The 18,619-nt window shown below is 49.9% G+C and overlaps 1 protein-coding gene across 1 annotated transcript in view; it reads right to left on the bottom strand.

Annotated features, from left to right (window-relative positions):
* Positions 1–10,673: 10,673 nt before the first annotated feature.
* IFT27 (intraflagellar transport 27) overlaps positions 10,674–18,619 on the bottom strand; it is a 58,732-nt gene continuing 50,786 nt past the window's right edge. Inside the window, exons 5-7 of the mRNA XM_029590084.1 lie at positions 18,013–18,130; positions 11,239–11,348; positions 10,674–10,954 (exon numbers count right to left, since the gene is read on the bottom strand). Of these exons, the coding sequence (XP_029445944.1) occupies positions 10,856–10,954; positions 11,239–11,348; positions 18,013–18,130 (327 nt within the window). The 3' untranslated portion in view covers positions 10,674–10,855. The remainder of the gene's footprint in view (positions 10,955–11,238; positions 11,349–18,012; positions 18,131–18,619) is intronic.

The following is an 18,619-nucleotide window of genomic DNA, read 5'->3' as shown; positions in this document are numbered from 1 at the left end:
TTCAACAAACAGCTTGTGAAGCCTCCACCTCCGAAACTGTTTAGCTCCGACTTCGTGTAGACAGTGTCATTGCAGAGTCTTGATTCCAAAATCCCACCTTCGGCGTAGAATCACTCAGTGCCGTGAATAAGGTCTCAACAACTGGTTCAATCAGCTCCATAGCAGGTGCTGAGATGCTCCATACCGACATTCGAACCTGTTGTAGGTGCCCAGAGATGACCTTGAGGATCTTTCTGTCCAAGTCTCTCTCAAAGGTATCTGAAGCCAACACTGAAGTAGGGTCATGTTGCAGCAGTGTCACAATCCAGGAGGATGAGCTATTTTTTGACGTGCGGGATATCTTGAACTTCTAGCAGGAGAAGCATTTGAATTTTTTTTGGCCACAAATAGGGAAACGAAGTAAAATTAAATTTCACAATGAAAAAAATACCGATAAGAGGCCACAATGAGCAGCACTCCAATATTAAAAGAGAAAAAAGCTTACCTCAGAACTGGCAACCTTCAATGAAAAGAAATAAAATTTAAAAATAGCCATAAAAAATCTGAATTAAAGGTAGTTAAGAGGGACATAAGAAAGGAGGCCCAAGCGACTGGAAAAAAATGTAAGAAATTGCTTAAAGCTTGCTGAAAAATATCAGCAGTAATACTGTGAGGAATAAATGTCCCCCGTCTCCAACATTACTCTCTGCATCTGCGGCAGGGGGTGGCAGGAAATTCGAATCAAGCAATTACCAACAAGGACCCTGAACTTGGTGGTCGGTGAAACAGATAAGATTGGGAAAATAAGTGTGGGAGCTTGCTGGGCAGACAGGATGGGCCATTTGGTCCTTTTCTGCCATCATTTCTATGTCTATGTCTCTTTGGGCAAAAAATGACCAAGGAGGCCAGTGTGGCAGTTAAATGAGATCACCCATTTGTGTGGCTTATCATCCTGCTTGTCCCTTGAAGAAAATGTTGTTTCAACAACATCAGAAAAAGTATGACAAAAAATGAAGCCAACAATGTGAAGTAAAGAAAACATTTAGGAAGTGTTAGTTTAAATGAGGGGGATTTCTAAATTTTGTTTACAGCTAGAGTCCCTCTGTAAAAGTGTCATTTTTAATTGGCAATGTAATAAGGAGCCACTGCACCATGTATCTACTATACTAACATAAGCAATAAATGTAGAATGAAATTAAACAATATTTCAAAACAAACAAAATATGTTTTTTAAATTTTTAAGTAGGCATCAAACATGGAGCTTCACCATAATGTTCTTAGCGAATAACTCCACCCCTTGTCATCATTTGCCGAATGTCAGTCTTGTCAATCTTTGAAACATCGATGTAAGAAAATTATTCCTTACCTGCTAATTTTCGTTCCTGTAGTACCATGGATCAGTCTAGACCGTGGGTTGTCTCCCCCTTCCAGCAGATGGAGTCAGAGCAAAAGCTGAGAAGGCGGACCCTTATTAGTAAGAACGCCCTCTGTGTCCCCTCAGTATTAAGTATATCCAAGCAAGAAGCAAAAAACAGTTTGGATGGATCCAAGAATAAACCTGAACTGCGAATGGAACAAATCACCAAACGCGAAGTAACTTTCACAGCAAACTAACGAAAGGAACTTGCAGAATGAACTCCTAGTCAGACAAACCCACCAGGTATGACTAGGAAAAAACAGTAAACAGACGAGCTGCAATATGCTTCCCCGAAAACCCCCCAAAATTGCAAGGGAGGGCGTCTGGACTGATCCATGGTACTACAGGAACGAAAATTAGCAGGTAAGGAATAATTTTCTTTTCCCTGTACGTACCAGGATCAGTCCAGACCGTGGGATGTACCAAAGCTTCCCTAAGTAGGGTGGGTCCCTGAAAGCCCAGCTCAGATGACCTGAGCACCAAAGGAACCAAAATCCTGAGTTTGAAGATTCAAACGATAGTGCCAAGCAAAGGTATGCAGCGACTTCCAGGTCGCCGCTCTGCAAATCTCCTGCGGCAACACCGCCTGGATCTCTGCCCAAGAAGCTGCTTGGGCTCGAAGAGAATGCGCCTTAATGCCCACCAGAGGCTGTTGGCCCGCACCAAGGTATGTGACCGATATAGCTTCCTTCAGCCAGCGGGCAATAGAGGTCTTCGAAGCCTTGTGGCCCTTCTTGGGACCACTCCAGAGGACAAATAGATGGTCCAACAGGCGAAACTCATTAGTAACTTCCAGATAGCGCATGAGCATGCGCTTAACATCGAGCCGCCGCAGTTGCATGGAAACCTGGTCAGAGAAAGATGGAAGCTCCACCGATTGATTCAAATGAAAAGCAGAGACCATCTTCGGCAAAAAAGAAGGCACCGCGGTCAACGTGACTCTCGAATCTGTAATACAGAGAAAAGGCTCCCTGCATGACAGGGCTTGTAGCTCCGAGATCAGACGGGCAGAACAGATAGACACTAGAAACATCGTCTTCAAAGTGAGGTCTTTGAGAGTGGCCCTCCTTAAGGGTTCGAAAGGCGGACCTCCCAGGATCTGGAGTACCAAATTTAAGTTCCAGGAGGGGCATAAACTGTGAAGCGGAGGCTTGACATGCTTCGCTCCTCTAAGGAACCGAACAACATCTGGATGTGAAGACAGTGGAGCTCCTGCCAGACGCAAGAGAGCCCTGAGAGCTGCCACCTGAACCCTCAGCGAATTGAAAGCCGGTCCCATGTCGAGCCCCCCGTTGTAGGAAAGCCAGGACCTGGGCTATCGATGCCTGGCACGGCAAGATATTTGAAGATACACACTAGGCTTAAAAGACCTTCCAGACCCGGACATAGGCCACCGAGGTTGAAGTCTTCCGAGCCTTCGGAAGGGTAGAGATAATCGCTTCATGATACCCCCGCTTTCTCAGTCTGCGCTTCTCAAAAGCCAGGCCGCAAGACAAAAGCGTTCTACCTGGTCGAAAAATACGGGACCCTGTCGTAGGAGGTTCGGCAGATGTCCCAGGCGCAAAGGACCGTCCACTGCCAGGTTGATCAAGTCCGCAAACCATGGGCGACGCGGCCACTCCAGAGGCACCAGGATGACAGGTCCCGGGTGTAACTCGATCCTCCGGAGTATCTTTCCCACCAGAGGCCAGGGTGGAAATATGTAGAGAAGGACGTGCCGTGGCCACGGCAAAACTAAGGTATCCACGCCTTCTGCCAAGTGCTCCCTTCGTCGGCTGAAGAAGCACGGAGCCTTCGCATTTCTTTGAGTGGCCATCAGGTCCAGATGGGGACGCCCCCACCTCTTGAAGAGAAGGGAAGTTGCCGGCTCGGACAGCTCCCATTCTCCGGGATCGATGTGCTGACGACTCAAGAAGTCCGCTTTGACATTGTCCACTCCCGCAATGTGCGAGGCCGCTAGACGGGAGAGACTGAGTTCCGCCCAAGGAAAGAGTTTGTCCGTTTCCTGCAACACATGATGACTTCAGGTCCCTCCCTGACAGTTGATATAAGCAACCATTGTGGCATTGTCAGAGAGTATGCGAACCGCTTGGCCCTGGATCTGTGGGAGAAACCGCTTGAGCGCTAGACGGACAGCTCTCTTCTCCAGACGGTTGATAGGCCAGGCTGTTTGATCCGACGTCCATTGGCCCTGTGCCGAGAGCCGTCCACACACTGCTCCCCAGCCGGCGAGACTGGCATCCATAGGGATGACTAGTCATTGTGGGATTTCCAAGTCCACTCCCTGCAGCAGGTGATCCAGACTGAGACACCACGAGAAACTGACGCTGACTAAGGGAGGAATTGGTAGCGGAGCCTGAAATTCTCGGGAGATTGGCTTCCAGCGGGAAAGCAAAGCTCTTTGCAAAGGCCGCATATATGCCAGAGCCCACGGTACCACACCTATCGTGGAGGCCATGATACCAAGAAGCTGCAGATAATCCCAGGCGGTGGGGGGCAGAAGGATCCGAAAACGTTGTACCTGAGACTGAAGAGACAGCGCTCGCTCCACTCTGAGAGAGACCTTGTCCACAGTGGTATCGAAGTGCACCCCCAAGAAGTCGAGAGACTGTGACGGGGTGAGCTGACTGTTGGCAAAATTTATCACCCAGCCTAGTGACTGAAGGAGATGCAGAACCTGGTCGATCGCTTGTTGACATAGGCAGCTGGACTTCGCTCGGATAAGCCACTCATCGAGATAAGGGTGGACCAAAATTCCTTCCTTCCGCAGAGCCGCCGCTACAACCATCATAATCTTGGTGAAGGTTTGCAGCACGGTCGCAAGGCCGAAGGGCAGGGCCTGGAATTGGTAATACTGCCCCAAGATCTTGAACCGCAGAAAGCGCTGATGGTCCTTCCGAATGGGAATATGAAGGTAAGCCTCCGTCAAGTCCAACGAGGCAAGGAACTCTCTGCGGCGTACTGCAGCTATCACCGACCGCAGGGAATCCATCCAGAAGTGAGGAATCTGGAGAGCCTAGTTGACCATCTTGAGGTCCAGGATTGGCCGGAAAGACCCCTCCTTTTTGGGCACCACGAAGTAGATGGAATAATGGCTGAGCCCATATTCCGCCAGAGGCACTGGAATGATGGCCCTGAGGGTTCGGAAGCAATAGAGCAGAGCTTTCCAAAGTGTGTGTCGCGACACTTTACTGTGTCGCCTGAGGTGTGCCGGTGTGTCGCGCAAGCCCGGTGCACGTGACACACCGGCAAGTGCAGGGACCGGGAACCCATGGCTCCGAGCCAGATATGCTGCATCTGGCTCGCAGACAAGTATCGCCACACTTTCCCGCTGACCCAGCTGCTCCCCGGTCCTCCTCCGCCTGGGCGGAACGCGGCAGGACAGCTGGAGTCAGCGGGCACCGGCGTGCTCTCTTCTTCCCGCCCCCCTCCCCCGGAAGAGGAAGTGGAGAGTATCGGGTGAGTGCGCGGCAAGAAGAGGCCACGCTAGTGCGCTCGGCATCGGCCCGAAGAAAAGAAGACTGCAGCGCGGCTCGGAGGAAAATGTTCAACACCGCGGCCGATGGGACTCCGCCTCCGCGAGGGCTGAAAATGAAGAGGTTAGCGTTGGGAGGAGGCTGCTGCTGCTGCCGAGAGGCGCGAGTTCCCCCGGGAGTTTCCCCGGGAACTCGCGCCTCGCGGCAGCAGCCTCCTCCCAACACTAACCTCTTCATTTTCAGCCCTCGCGGAGGCGGAGTCCCATCGGCCGCGGTTGAACATTTTCCTCCGAGCCGCGCTGCAGTCTTCTTTTCTTCGGGCCGATGCCGAGCGCACTAGCGTGGCCTCTTCTTGCCGCGCACTCACCCGATACACTCCACTTCCTCTTCCGGGCCGCGGGGCCCTGTGTGTGTGTATGAGAGAGTGAGAGATTGCATGTATGTGAATGATTGAGAGCCTGTACATGTGAAAGAGAGTATGTCTGTGATTGAGAGCCTGCCTGTGAGAGAGAGAGCATGAATGTAAGTTTACCATTGGGAACCTGTATGTGTAAGTTTGTGATTGAAAACCTGTTTGTGTGAAAGAGTATGTGTGTATGATTGAGATCCTTTGTGTGTGAGAGAAATCACGTGTATGTATGATTAAGAGCCTGTGTGTATAAGTAAGAGAGAGATCATGTGTGTCTGTGTGTGATTGAGAGCTGGTTTAGGTGATGGAGCATGTGAGTATGTGATTGAGAGCCTGTGTTTAAATGAGAGAAAGAGACCATGTGTGTCTGTGTGTGATTGAGAGCTGATTTAGGTGAGGGAGCATGTGAGTATGTGATTGAGAGCCTGTGTGTAAATGAGAGAAAGAGAGGACATGTTTGTAAGCATGTGAATGAGAGTCTGTGTGTGAGAGAAAAAGACAGCATGTATGTGTGTGATTGAAAGCCTGTGTGTCTGTAAGCGTGAAAAGATAGACAGCATGTGTGTAAATGTGTAATTAAGAGCCTATATAAGTGAGAGAGAAAAAAACATGTGTATATGTGAGTACTGAGAGCATGTGTGTATAGGTGTGTCATTGAGAGCCAGTGTGAGAGAGAGCGCTGGTATGTGACTGAGAGAGGAGAAAGTTCCAAGCAAACCACCCCTCCTCCTGCTAATTCAGAACAATCTCAGGACACCTGGATATCAAACGTTCCCAGGTATGCAGAGCAAAAAATGTTTGTATCCTTATTATTTTTCATTACTGGGTCTTTGTGTCTGCTATTTTGAAATATTTTGTTGGTATCTGGAAATGTTTTATATGAGTTTTTAATTATTGGATATTCCACTCATCAGCTGTTTCGAAATATGTTCTTTTTGTTAGTACAGTTTTACTGCTGATGATTTTATATTTCTTGATTTGTTTTATAAGGATGGGTGATGTTTCTTTTTTCCTTTGTTACACTGCATACAACCTCTGGTTTGCTAGTAGACTGAATTACTGTGTCCCGAAATTATGTTTGTCTAAAAAGTGTGTCACCAACATGAAAAGTTTGGAAAGCTCTGCAATAGAGGGTCTGGCGGATCGCCTCCTGCTTTCTGGATGGACCGCATGGGGAGAAGACAAACCGGTCCCGAAGAGGCCAAGCAAATTCTAAAACGTAAGCGTGTTGTAGAATGTCCAAGACCCAACGGTCCGAGGTGATCTCGGCCCACTCCCCGAGGGAGAGGGAGAGGCATCCCCCTATTCTGGGAGTCTAAGAGTGGACCGGCAACATTTCATTGGGAGGATTTAGAGGCTGCTCCTTGGGCAAAGTTATCGCGAGCGGGCTGCCGCCCACGAAAGGACTGAAACCAAGACTGCAATCTTGAAGGAGACTTGTGAGCCGGAGGTCTAGACTGTCGGAAACGTCGCTGTCCCCGGAAACGGGTGTGCATGGAACTGAAGACCCTGGAACTGCGAGGACGGTCCTCTGGCAGCTTATGCACTTTATTGTCGCCCAGCGACCTAATCAGCTGGTCCAGTTCATCCCCAAACAGTAATTTCCCTTTGAAAGGAAGAGAGCCCAGCTGAGCCTTAGATGAAGAATCTGCGGACCAGTTATGAAGCCAAAGGAGACGCCTTGCCGAGACCATGGACACCATGGACCGCGCTAACACCCGGAGAAGATCATATAAGACATCTGCCCCATTTGAGATCACTGCCTCCAGGCACTCCGCTTGCTGTGCCTCCGCCAAGGGAAGGTCCTGGGTACTAAGCAGTTGCTGGACCCACCTTAACCCTGCCCTTTGCATCAAAGAGCTACAGACCACCGCTCGTACACCCAAAGCGGATACTTCAAAAACCCACTTTAAATAAACCTCGAGTTTGCGGTCTTGCAAATCTCGCAAGGCGGCACCTCCCTTGACCGGGATGGTACATAAGAACATGCCATACTGGGTCAGACCAAGGGTCCATCAAGCCCAGCATCCTGTTTCCAACAGTGGCCAATCCAGGCCATAAGAACCTGGCAAGTAGCCAAAAACTAAGTCTATTCCATGTTACCGTTGCTAGTAATAGCAGTGGCTATTTTCTAAGTCAACTTAATTAATAGCAGGTAATGGACGCCGCGGAGTCCACTTGAGGAACCTTGAGGAGCTCCAGGTACTGCTCCGGGAGTGGATACAGCTTGTCCATGGCCCTGCCAACCCTCAGGGATACCTTGGGGTTTTCCCATTCTTTAGTTAATAACTGTAGGAGGCTAGGGTGGAATGGAAAAGTCTTAGCAGGCGGACGGAGCCCCACCAGAACCGGGTCCCCCTTCTTGGAAGTGGTAGTGGGTTCTGGAGACTCCTCTGGAGGGTCGACATCCAATTCCTCCAGGACGTGTGGAATAAGATAGTCCAATTCATCTCGCTGAAAGAGTCAAAGAACCCTGGGATCATCGCCCTATACCTGCGGAGCTGTGTCATCCAGATCCGGGTCCACCAAGGGATCCTGAGGAGGAGGAGGGAGGGCCGGAAGAGGGGGCTGCGAGACCACCTGCATACAAGAACTTGAGGGGGCCACAGCCGACCCGTGAGCGACTCTCAGCGCCCCCTGGGACTCCTCAACCTGTGGAATTTTCGGAGGGGGAGAGGGCAAAGCCCTCTCCCCCAGCAACAGCAGGCATTGTCAGATAGGCACTGTGCATCAACAAAATGAAGTCTGTGGAAATGGCCCAGGGGGAGGAGGGGGCAGAGCAGGAGGATCCCCCCGAGGCAAGTCTACATCCGGCAAGTCCACCGGGGTAAGAACCGGGGGCGAGGGAGCCTGCGCGAGGGCCAGATCCACGCTAGAATGCAAGGAGGCACTGTGGGAGAAATCCAAGGCATTGTCGGAGAAATCCAAGAAATCGGGAGGCACCCGGCACAAAGACCTCCTGAGACATCCGGGAGGCCAGCTCTCCGCATGCGGAGCATTGCGCAGCGCTCGGCATGGAGGTAAGAGCAGGGAACACCTCCGAAGGCTGCCTGCAGCTGAGAAACCACGCTGCTTCTAAAACCAACACTGGACCCCGGAGAGCAGGTACGCGACCTGGACTAAAAAGCTCTCCCTCGTTTTTCTTTTTTTTTCTGTGTCAGAGGGATGTTGCGTCTCTGACCAACGAAGGCTGCTTCTGAGGAAGAACGGCCTCTCAGGCAGCGGGTCAGCAAAATGGGGGAGAGGCTGGACCACCAGCTTACACCCCAGGCAGCAGAAGAGAAGAAGCTGAAAAAATAAAACTACACTTACCCCAAACGGAGACAGGTAACAGGAGATAGAGAAAGAGATAGAGAGGCCAGTCCCTGACAAGAGTCCTGCCTGCAAGCTCAGACTCAAGTGCCAGAGGCAAAAAACTCTCCTCAACTTCTTTGTATTATTTTATTTATTTATCTATTTATTTTTTGTTAAAGAACCAGATCCATCCAAAAAGAAATAAGAGAAAGCTATACGTTAAATAACTATCCCTTTTAAGCTGAGTGGGGAACCATAGGTGAGACCCGCATCTGCTGGAGTCAGAAGAATACTGAGGGGGACACAGAGGGCGCTCTTACTAATAAGGGTCCGCCTTCTCAGCTTTTGCTCTGACTCCATCTGCTGGAAGGGGGAGACAACCCACGGTCTGGACTAATCCTGGTACGTACAGGGAACGGGGCTTGCAGCTTTATGAAATATTTATAGAAGTGCACAGAATTTCAGTGATGCCTGCTATTGGACAACTCAAATTAAGTACCTATGTAACTGACAATTTAGGCATCATGTTTACCTTGTTTTAAAATGTAAACATTTTCAATTTTGAAGCACGATTTGGATATGGTTTGGTCACTTTTTGAAAAGAAAAAGACTTTGGCAAATCATGACAAGGGGTGACGTTATTCACTAACGGCTAAATTTTAAATCCCCTGCGTGCGGGGAAAACGGGGGTTATGAGCAGAAGTGCCGGGCCCAAGAAAAGAGGCAGTCCGGGGGGCGGGGAGGGGCGGAGCTGGAGGCGGCCAGTACAGCGGTCATTTGCTGCTGTGCTGGGGGATCGCCTGCCGGCGCGCACAACTTATGCCAGCTCAGTAAGTTCTGAAATAAAGAAAATAAAAAAAGGTAGGCCCTGAAAAGGGGTCAGGGAAGAGGGAGGGAGGGGGGGTAGGAAAGTTCCCTACCAGTCCGCTCCTTAATTGGAGCGGACTGGGAGGGAACTGGGAGAGGCCCGATCTTGTCGCCACACGTAAACTGGCCAAATCTACCCCTCCCCCCCCCCGCGTGCACCGGCCTGGAATTTATAACATGTGCACGCATGTTATAAAGTTGCAAGTCCATGTGTGCGCGCCGGGTAGCTCGCTCACATGGAGGCATGCGTGTATTTTTTAAAAATCTACCCCTAAGAACATTATGGTAAAACTCAATGTTTGATGCCTACTTAAAAATTAAAAAAATATGTTTGTTTTCAAATATTGCTTAATTTCATTCCAAATTTATTGCTTATATTTTTAATTGGCTGCAGGCTGCACATCAGTATTTGCCATGTGCCCTTCTGAAATAATCCACAGGACAAAGGAACCTATTTTATGCATTTCTGCTAACCAATGCTACCTATTTTGAAAAAAAAAAAGTCCTGACCATTTCAAAAAGTGGCTGTTATCAGCTGTGTGGACATTATAAAACCACCAAATTACAAACACAATTAAACACTTAAAATATCCTTGGGTGAAGTTATTTTTGTACTTTGTTTCAACTCTTTTAAAGCATGATGATTGCATTTTATACAGGCCCATTTTTCTAAAGGACAAGTCACACAAAAAAATTCAGTTTTCAGAGTATTCAGATCCTCTTGTGTGAATCACAGATCCCTGAAGTGGAGGAGATTCTCTCTTGTTACCAATAATATGCCAGAAGGGGCACCCAAAGGTCTCATATTAAATTTTACGATAAGAAAGATCATCCTAGAGTGGAACAGAGTTGGTGAAAGCACTTCGAGAAGAAACTGGTAGCAGAAAGGGACCCTTCATAAGAAATAGGCAGCACGTTACTGTATACATTGCTCAGGTCTTTTAGAATGCTTCATTGCCACAATATTTCAGCTGCTGAATATTCAACTAGAAACCAGCAGAGGGTGCTGCAGGACCAAGTAATGATAGAATACTGGCACTAGACTGCTGCTCACTCATAACCAATAAGGGAATTTGCTTTTGTGATAACTTAATTTTTAGGACAAGATGATAGAATGTTGTATAGGCCCTGGAATCCAACTGTTGCATTATTTAGGAGTGAATGAAGAGAATCTAGCCAAAACCAAAAGAACATATACTTGAGCCACAAAAGGTCATGGAAAACAGCCAGGTGAATTTATAACAATTTTTATTTCTTGCTCTGTTTTCTCAAGATACTACTTACGAATATAAACCAAATATCTGTGTGTATTTTTTTTCTAGCTTTTTAGTTTTCTTCCTTTCAGAAGAGAGCAGTACCAGGACCGAAGATGAACGTTTTACTTCACAAAATCATTCTAAGGTCTGCCATGTCTTACACTATTGTCTGTATGGACTCCACCCTCTCCTGGTACAAACGGTGGAATGATTTGGCCAGACTGCGGAAAGGGACTTCATAATTCTCCATTTCCTTCTGCAAAAAGAAGAAAATATGTGCTGTGGAGACTTCCTTTTATGATGTTAGAGAAGTTTTTTTTCTTTTTTTTTTTTTTTTAGTATTTACATTAACAGTGAATTTAATACTAATGACAAATATTACGATTATGAACACAAATAGAGGTTAGAGACCACTACCCTACACAAAGTAATAGCCAGTTGCTAGTAGTCAGAACTTCTTTCCTACATGCAGCCTATGCCTCTCCTTCTGGGTGGCAGTTCCCTAACAGTAGCCCAAACAGAAGCAAATGTATTACAAACCGCTGAGGTCTCAAAGTACTCCAAGTCATTTTGGGCTGCCCAATCCTGTGCGTGCTTTTGTTCCACTGCTCGCCGACCAGCCAGGTCTGTCTTATTCCCCACCAGCACCCCTGAAATGGTGAAACAGTACAAACTGAATAAGACAGAACACATTTCAAGCAATGTTATAAATTCAGTAACAACCAGGCAAGTGAAAGGTAATGTTGAGATTACTTACCTGATAATCTCCTTTTCCTTAGTGTATGCAAATGGACTCAAAACAAATGGGTATAGTGTGCTCGTGCTAGCAGTTGGAGACGGATCTGACGTCAGCACGGGTACATATACCCCCACAGGAAGTGTTGCAAATCAGTAATCTTCCTTGCAAAAGCTTTTATGGATATATGTGTGACTGACCGATCGATTAAATGAACAGGATTACCCTGACCAATTGATGGTAGCTGGAGACCGCCAGTGTACTCAGCCGGAAGGCGTCGACACCCGGCAGGGTGGATGCCCTATATAAGAAAACATGGCTTACCGTGAATCGGTGAATCCCCATGTATACCGGCAGCCGGGCGGGATGCTGAGTCCATCTGCATACACTAAGGAAAAGAAGATTATCAGGTAAGTAATCTCAACATTTCCTAGTGTGTAGCAGATGGACTCAAAACAAATAGGATGTACAAAAGCTACTCCCGGACTGGGCGGGAGGCTGCCCGAGGACCGTGTAGGATTGCCCTCACAAATGCTGTGTCCTCCCTGGCCTGGACGTCCAGACGATAGAATCTGCAGAAGGTATGGAGGGAGGACCACGTTGCCGCTTTACATATCGCTGCAGGCGACAGCATCTTAGTTGCTGCCCAAGAGGCCGCTTGCGCTCTGGTAGAATGAGCCTTGACCTGTAGAGGTGGTGGTTTTCCTGCCTCTACATAAGCAGCCTTGATAACTTCTTTAATCCAGTGGGCGATGGTCGGCCGTGAGGCCGCTTCCCCTTGCTTCTTCCCGCTGTGCAGGACGAACAGGTGGCCCGTCTTTCGTACTGTTTCTGACATTTCCAGGTATCTGGACAGTAGTCTGCCGATGTTGAGATGGCATAGTATTCGACCTTCTTCCGATTTCTTCAAACCTTCTGTGGTAGGCAAGGATATGGTTTGGTTGAGGTGAAATTGTGAGACTACTTTGGGTAAAAAGGAAGGTACCGTACGAAGATGGATAGCCTCTGGAGTGATTCTGAGAAATGGATCACGGCAGGACAGTGCTTGTAGCTCTGAGATGCGGCGTGCTGAACATACGGCCAGCAAGAACACCATCTTCAAGGTTAACAAACGGAGAGACAGGCCTCGAAGGGGCCTGAAGGCGGATCCCGCTAGAAATTCCAATACTAGGTTGAGGTTCCACAAGGGCACTGGCCACTTCAGTGGCGGGCGAATGTGTTTGACTCCTTTCAGGAAGCGTGAAACGTCTGGGTGTTTGGCAATGGAGTTGCCGTCACTCCTGGGACCGTAGCAAGACAGCGCTGCTACCTGAACCTTGATGGAGCTGAGGGACAGACCCTTCTGAAGTCCATCTTGTAGGAAGTCCAAAAAGAGAGGGATCTTAGCGGTATGTGAATTGGTGCTGTGAGAGTCGCACCAGGCTTCAAAAACTCTCCAGATCCTTATATATGTTAGTGATGTGGAGAACTTGCGTGCTCGGAGAAGTGTATCTATTACCGGCTCCGAGTATCCTCTTTTCTTCAGTCTAGCCCTCTCAATGGCCAGACCGTAAGAGAGAATTGAGCTGGATCCTCGTGGAGGATGGGACCTTGCTGCAGCAGGGTCCCTGTGCGGAGGCAGGCGGAGAGGAGTCCCTGCCAGTAGTCTTCTCATGTCTGCGTACCAGGGTCTTCTTGGCCAGTCTGGGGCCACTAGAAGAACTAAGCCTCTGTGTCGCTGAATCCTGTGTACAATGGCGCCCAGCAGGGGCCACGGAGGAAAGGCGTATAGCAGGATCCCCTGAGGCCACGGTTGTACCAGGGCATCGATCCCCTGGGCTCGAGGATCCCGCCTGCGGCTGAAATATCTGGGAACTTGAGCGTTGGACCTATCCGCTAGTAGGTCCATGGCTGGCGTCCCCCATCGATCCACAATTATCTGAAAAACTGTGGGTGACAGCTGCCACTCCCCTGGGTTTAGGCTTTCTCTGCTGAGGAAGTCTGCCGTCGTGTTGTCCTTCCCGGCAATGTGGACGGCGGAGATGTCCTGTAGATTTGCTTCTGCCCAAATCATCAGGGGAGTTATTTCTAGGGACACTTGTTGGCTTCTGGTTCCGCCCTGTCGATTGATGTATGCCACTGTGGTGGCGTTGTCTGACATCACTCTGACCGCTCTGTCGCGAAGTCTATGGGCAAATCGCAGGCACGCAAGCCTGACTGCCCGTGCCTCTAGTCGGTTGATGTTCCACCTTGACTCTTCTCTGGTCCACCGCCCTTGGGCGGTGAGTTCCTCGCAGTGTGCTCCCCATCCGTTCAGGCTGGCATCTGTGGTGAGCAGAATCCAGGTTGGGGAGGACATTCTTGACCTCCGGCTCATGTGGCCGGGCTGTAACCACCACCACCGTAGCTGATTCCGCACTCTGGCCGGCAGAGGTAGGTGTATGGTGTAGTTCTGTGATCGTGGACTCCATCGAGATAGAAGGGCGCGTTGCAATGGTCTCATATGAGCCCGTGCCCATGGCACCAATTCCAGAGTGGATGCCATGAGGCCGAGGATTTGTAGGTAATCCCGAGCTGTGGGCCGGCTGGCGCTCAGCAGGACCTGCAGACGATTCCGGAGTTTTGACTTTCTCTTGGAGGTCAGGCTGACCTTGTCGTCTTGGGTGTCGAATTGGACCCCTAGGTATTCCATCGACTGGGACGGCTGTAGGGAACTCTTCTTTATGTTGACTATCCATCCTAGGCTTTCCAGAAGAGCTATAACTCTGTTGGTTGCCCGGTGACTCTCCTCCGGTGACTGTGCCCTGATCAGCCAATCGTCCAGGTAGGGATGGACGAGAATTCCTTCCTTCCTGAGTGCTGCCGCCACTACTACTACTATAACCTTGGTAAAGATCCACGGCGCGGTGGCTAACCCGAAGGGTAAAGCTCGGAACTGGAAGTGCTGATTCAGGACTTTGAAGCGTAAATAGCGCTGGTGATCCCGATGGATTGGGATATGCAAGTAGGCTTCCGACAGATCTAGGGAGGTGAGAAACTCCCCTGGCTGTACTGAATTCTTGACAGACCGCAGAGTTTCCATGCGAAAGCTGGGGACCCGTAGGTGTCGATTGACTGACTTGAGGTCCTGGACGGGCCTGAAAGTGCCCTCCTTCTTGGGCACTATGAAATAGATGGAATAATGCCCAGAATTTATCTCTCCTGCAGGTACTGGGATTATGGCTCTTAGGGCCAGGAGCCTCTGTAAGGTCACTTCTAGTGCTGCTTTCTTGAGCGGTGAGCAAGGAGATTCCACAAACTTGTTCGGCGGAAGCCGAAGAAAATCCAGGTAATATCCTTCCCGGATGATGGCGAGGACCCACTGGTCCGGAGTGATCTCGACCCACCTGTGGTAGAAGAGGGTTAGCCTGCCCCCTATGGCTGCTACCCTCGGATGGGTCGGCTGATTGTCATTGTGGGTTACGGCCGGGGCCAGAACCCGGGCCAGTTCTCTTCTTGTTGTGCTTAGTCCAAAAGGGCTGGTTCCTGGCCTGAGAACGAGGAGCTTGATAGCGAGTCCTGTAGGGGTTGAAGCGCTGAGAGTTTCTACCTCTGGATGGTCTAGAAAAAGAACGCTGGCTCCTCCTTGACCTTTCTTCTGGTAGACGGGGTAATGGAGAGGCACCCCATTTAGTAGCCCAGTTCTCGAGATCGCTGCCGAACAGTAGGGAACCCTTAAAGGGCATTCTTGTGAGTCGTGTCTTGGAGGACTAGTCGGCCGCCCAATTGTGTAGCCAAAGCTGTCTCCTGGCTGCCACTGAGGAGGACACTCCCTTGGCTGCCGTACGGACGAGGTCGGAGGCTGCGTCAGTGAGAAATGCGAGAGCTGATTCCATGTCTTCTCCCGGGGTGTTGTTTCTTGCTTGTGATAAACAGGAACGCGTCACCACAGTGCAGCAAGTCGCGATTCGTAGGGACATGGCTGCTACCTCAAAGGCTTGTTTCAGAATGGTGTCCATGCGTCGGTAATGCGTATCCTTGAGGGCCGCTCCCCCCTCCACCGGAATGGTAGTGTGCTTCACAACTGCGTTAACTATGGCATCTACCCTGGGGCACACCAGCAGCTCCTTGGATGCCGGATCCAGAGGGTACATGCCTAACAAGGCCCGACCCCCTTTGAATGAGGCCTCCAGTGTCTTCCATTCCAGATCGATTAGCTGCTGTGCTGCTTGTAGGAGGGGAAAGTGGTGAGCCGTTTGGCACAGGCCCTCTAGCAGGAGGTTCATTTTAGGGTCCCCTGGGGCGTCCTGGCCCGAAATGGCCAGCTCCGATAAGCATTGTGAGACCAGGCCTGGAAGATCTTCTTTCCGAAAGAAGCGTCTCATGGACCGATATGGTTCTATCTCCAAGGGAAGTTCACCCTCCTCGGGGGGCTCCTCATGTTCCTCGGAGCAATCCGAATCCCCATAATCGGGGCTGTCAGGTGGCGAGTGGCCGCGCCTAGGTCTCGAGGGTCCAGGGGCCGGATCAACCGGGATGGAAAGACCCATACGAGGAGCAGACTGCATCTGGACAAAGGCGTGAATCCCCTTGAATAATTCTACCCAGGAAAGCGAAGCCGGATCTGGCCGTAGGGGGACCAGGTCTCTCGGGTTCCCTGGCTGCTCGCCGCGGCCTGCTAAGTCCGGTGTGTTCCCTGAGGAACCGCTGGGCTGGGACCGGTCCTGTCCTGGAACTCCCATGGCCTCCTCACATTGGGCACATAGGGAGTCTGCTTCCTCGCTCTGTGTGGCTCTGAGGTTGCATGCTGAGCAGAGGCTTAGAGCTTTCATGCCTGATTCTAGAGGTGCCGGCTCTGCGGACCCATGGGCTCTCTTATGCTCCATTCGCCTGAAATTCGGAGTCGCCCAACGATGTGCGCCTAACACGTGCGCTGAACAGCATGCGCCTATAACGGGCTTCTTATGAACGTGCGCCTATAACGGGCATCTTATAAACGTGCACCTATAACGGGCGTCTTATAAATGTGCGCCTATAACGGGCGTCTTATAAATGCGCGCCTATAACGGGCGTCTTTATAAATGCGCGCCTATAAACGGGCGGCTTATAAATGTGCGCCGATAAACGGGCGGCTTATAAATGTGCGCGTATCCTAGTAGCGTGCGCTTAGTCAACGTGAGCCTATGGCGTGCGCGAACGTGCGCCTATGGCGTGCGCTAACAATGTGCACCTAACGCGTGCGCTAACAACGTGCGCCTATCGTGTGCGCTTAGCAACGAGCGCCTATCGCGTGCGCTTAGCAACGTGCGCTTAATTGGCGAAGATGAGTAAGCAGGCAAAATGACGACCTCCTAGGCGGGCTGCCTCGTAGGCAGGCCCAGTTAGTCCACACTTCCTCGGAGACCAAGTAAAGATGTACGCCTTACCTTGTCTTCGGCGCTTCCCGGCTGCGACCCGGGCGGTCTCCAGCTGCGGGGGGAGAGGGTGAGTACCTTCACCGCCACCCTTAAGGAAGTGCACCCGCTGCCTCTAGGCCGCGCCCGAACTCGTCTCGCTCGGGAGCCAAGTCCACGCCGGGACCGAGGCTGCCTCTAGGCCGCGCCCGAACTCGTCTCGCTCCGGGGCCAAGCCGCGCCCGAGCCCTTCTCACTCGGGGGCTGGATCCCTGCCGCGAACCGGCCACCGGACCGAGGCTCTTACCTCCGAGGGACCACGGAAGTCAGCTCGGGAAACTCAACTGGGTGAGTGACCGCCTGGCATCACCACAGGAGTGCGGGGCTCGTCTTCAGTAGGTTTCTTCTATGAATTTAGTCGTTAGAATTTGGAAACACGCTCAGCGAGCGTGAGGTAGCTCCAAACTGCTTTGGAGACGGAAATTACTGATTTGCTACACTTCCTGTGGGGGTATATGTACCCGTGCTGACGTCAGATCCGTCTCCAACTGCTAGCACGAGCACACTATACCCATTTGTTTTGAGTCCATCTGCTACATGCTAGGAAAAATATCTTTTTATCCACTTAGATTCCCTTCCATGTGGAGTTCATGCTTTATGTATTATTTGTTACACTGGCCTTCTCTTTATCCCTTTCCTCTTTACTGACATTAGTTTGTCTCTTTTTGTATTTATTTCCATATTTCCCTATTCATATGGTGCTCTCACCCAGGATGCCTTACAATAACACAGCACAACAGAAGGTATATGAAGTTAACGACAAGAAATAGCACGGTGGAGCAGGATAATATGACAATCATGGGAAACAAGGTGGAAAAAGTATGAATACTGCTGTTCAACTGAATAGCTGAATGTAATATAACAAGGAAAGAGAAAGGAGTTATGATGCACAGTTGGGGGTAAAGCACACTTATTTACAAACGGAGCCCTTAGGAAGCAAAGCGGGCAGTCAGGAACTATCTTGGGAAATGGTCTTCTGTAACATTTTGTAAACGTTCAATGCATCACAACCTCCATCACTTTTCTAAGTCCATGACAGAACAAGTGAGAGAGGAAAAGAGACCAACAATTCTCACAAATTCAAAAAGTGAAACTTGTCAAAGGAGCTAGCCATCTGTTGTCCAGTAATGAATAAAGTGGAGAGAGAGAAACATCTTTGCCACCTACCTGGAAGATGGGAACTTAAAGTTCGGGAGCGCACCCTCTGCAGCCACTTGGCGCAGCTGTTAAAAGACTGCTCATTGCTAATGTCATAAACCAGGCAGAGGACGCTGGGCTGTTCCCACTGTGAATAGCAAATGGAACTGTAAGTCCTGAGCATGTGCAGAAACTAGCTTTGAAATCATTTTTCCCAACGCATGAACTGAAGAAGTATCCAGTCTAGCCCAGGTATCTTCCCCTGAAGATGCTGAAACATGGGCTGGTCTCTTCTAATGCAAGGAAATGCCACAGAAACTGGAAAGGCAATCTACTATCATTTTATTCCTTGGGGGGGGGGGGGTGCAGCTTAAAAGACCAGCACTATCAGCATTCCTGGTGTGGGTGCCCGCTCCTTTTGTCAAGTGCTGTGGAAGTGTCGACTATGAGACTTTGGGGACAGGAACGCCAACACCTACAGGTTGGTTAACAGCAGCAGTAAATAAAGACATAATCAGCAATAACAAGAGTCGGGGCAGAAATGGCTTAGATTCAAAAGCTATGAATTGGAGCAAGAGCCTTTGACAGAAGGCTGGATAAAATACAGCTCTAGCCCAGTACAATAAAAAGCAAATCT

This window comes from Rhinatrema bivittatum, chromosome 2 (genome assembly GCF_901001135.1).
Source record: "Rhinatrema bivittatum chromosome 2, aRhiBiv1.1, whole genome shotgun sequence".
In the NCBI taxonomy this organism is placed as follows: Eukaryota; Metazoa; Chordata; class Amphibia; order Gymnophiona; family Rhinatrematidae; genus Rhinatrema; species Rhinatrema bivittatum.
This window is presented reverse-complemented; position numbering and strand designations above follow the sequence as displayed.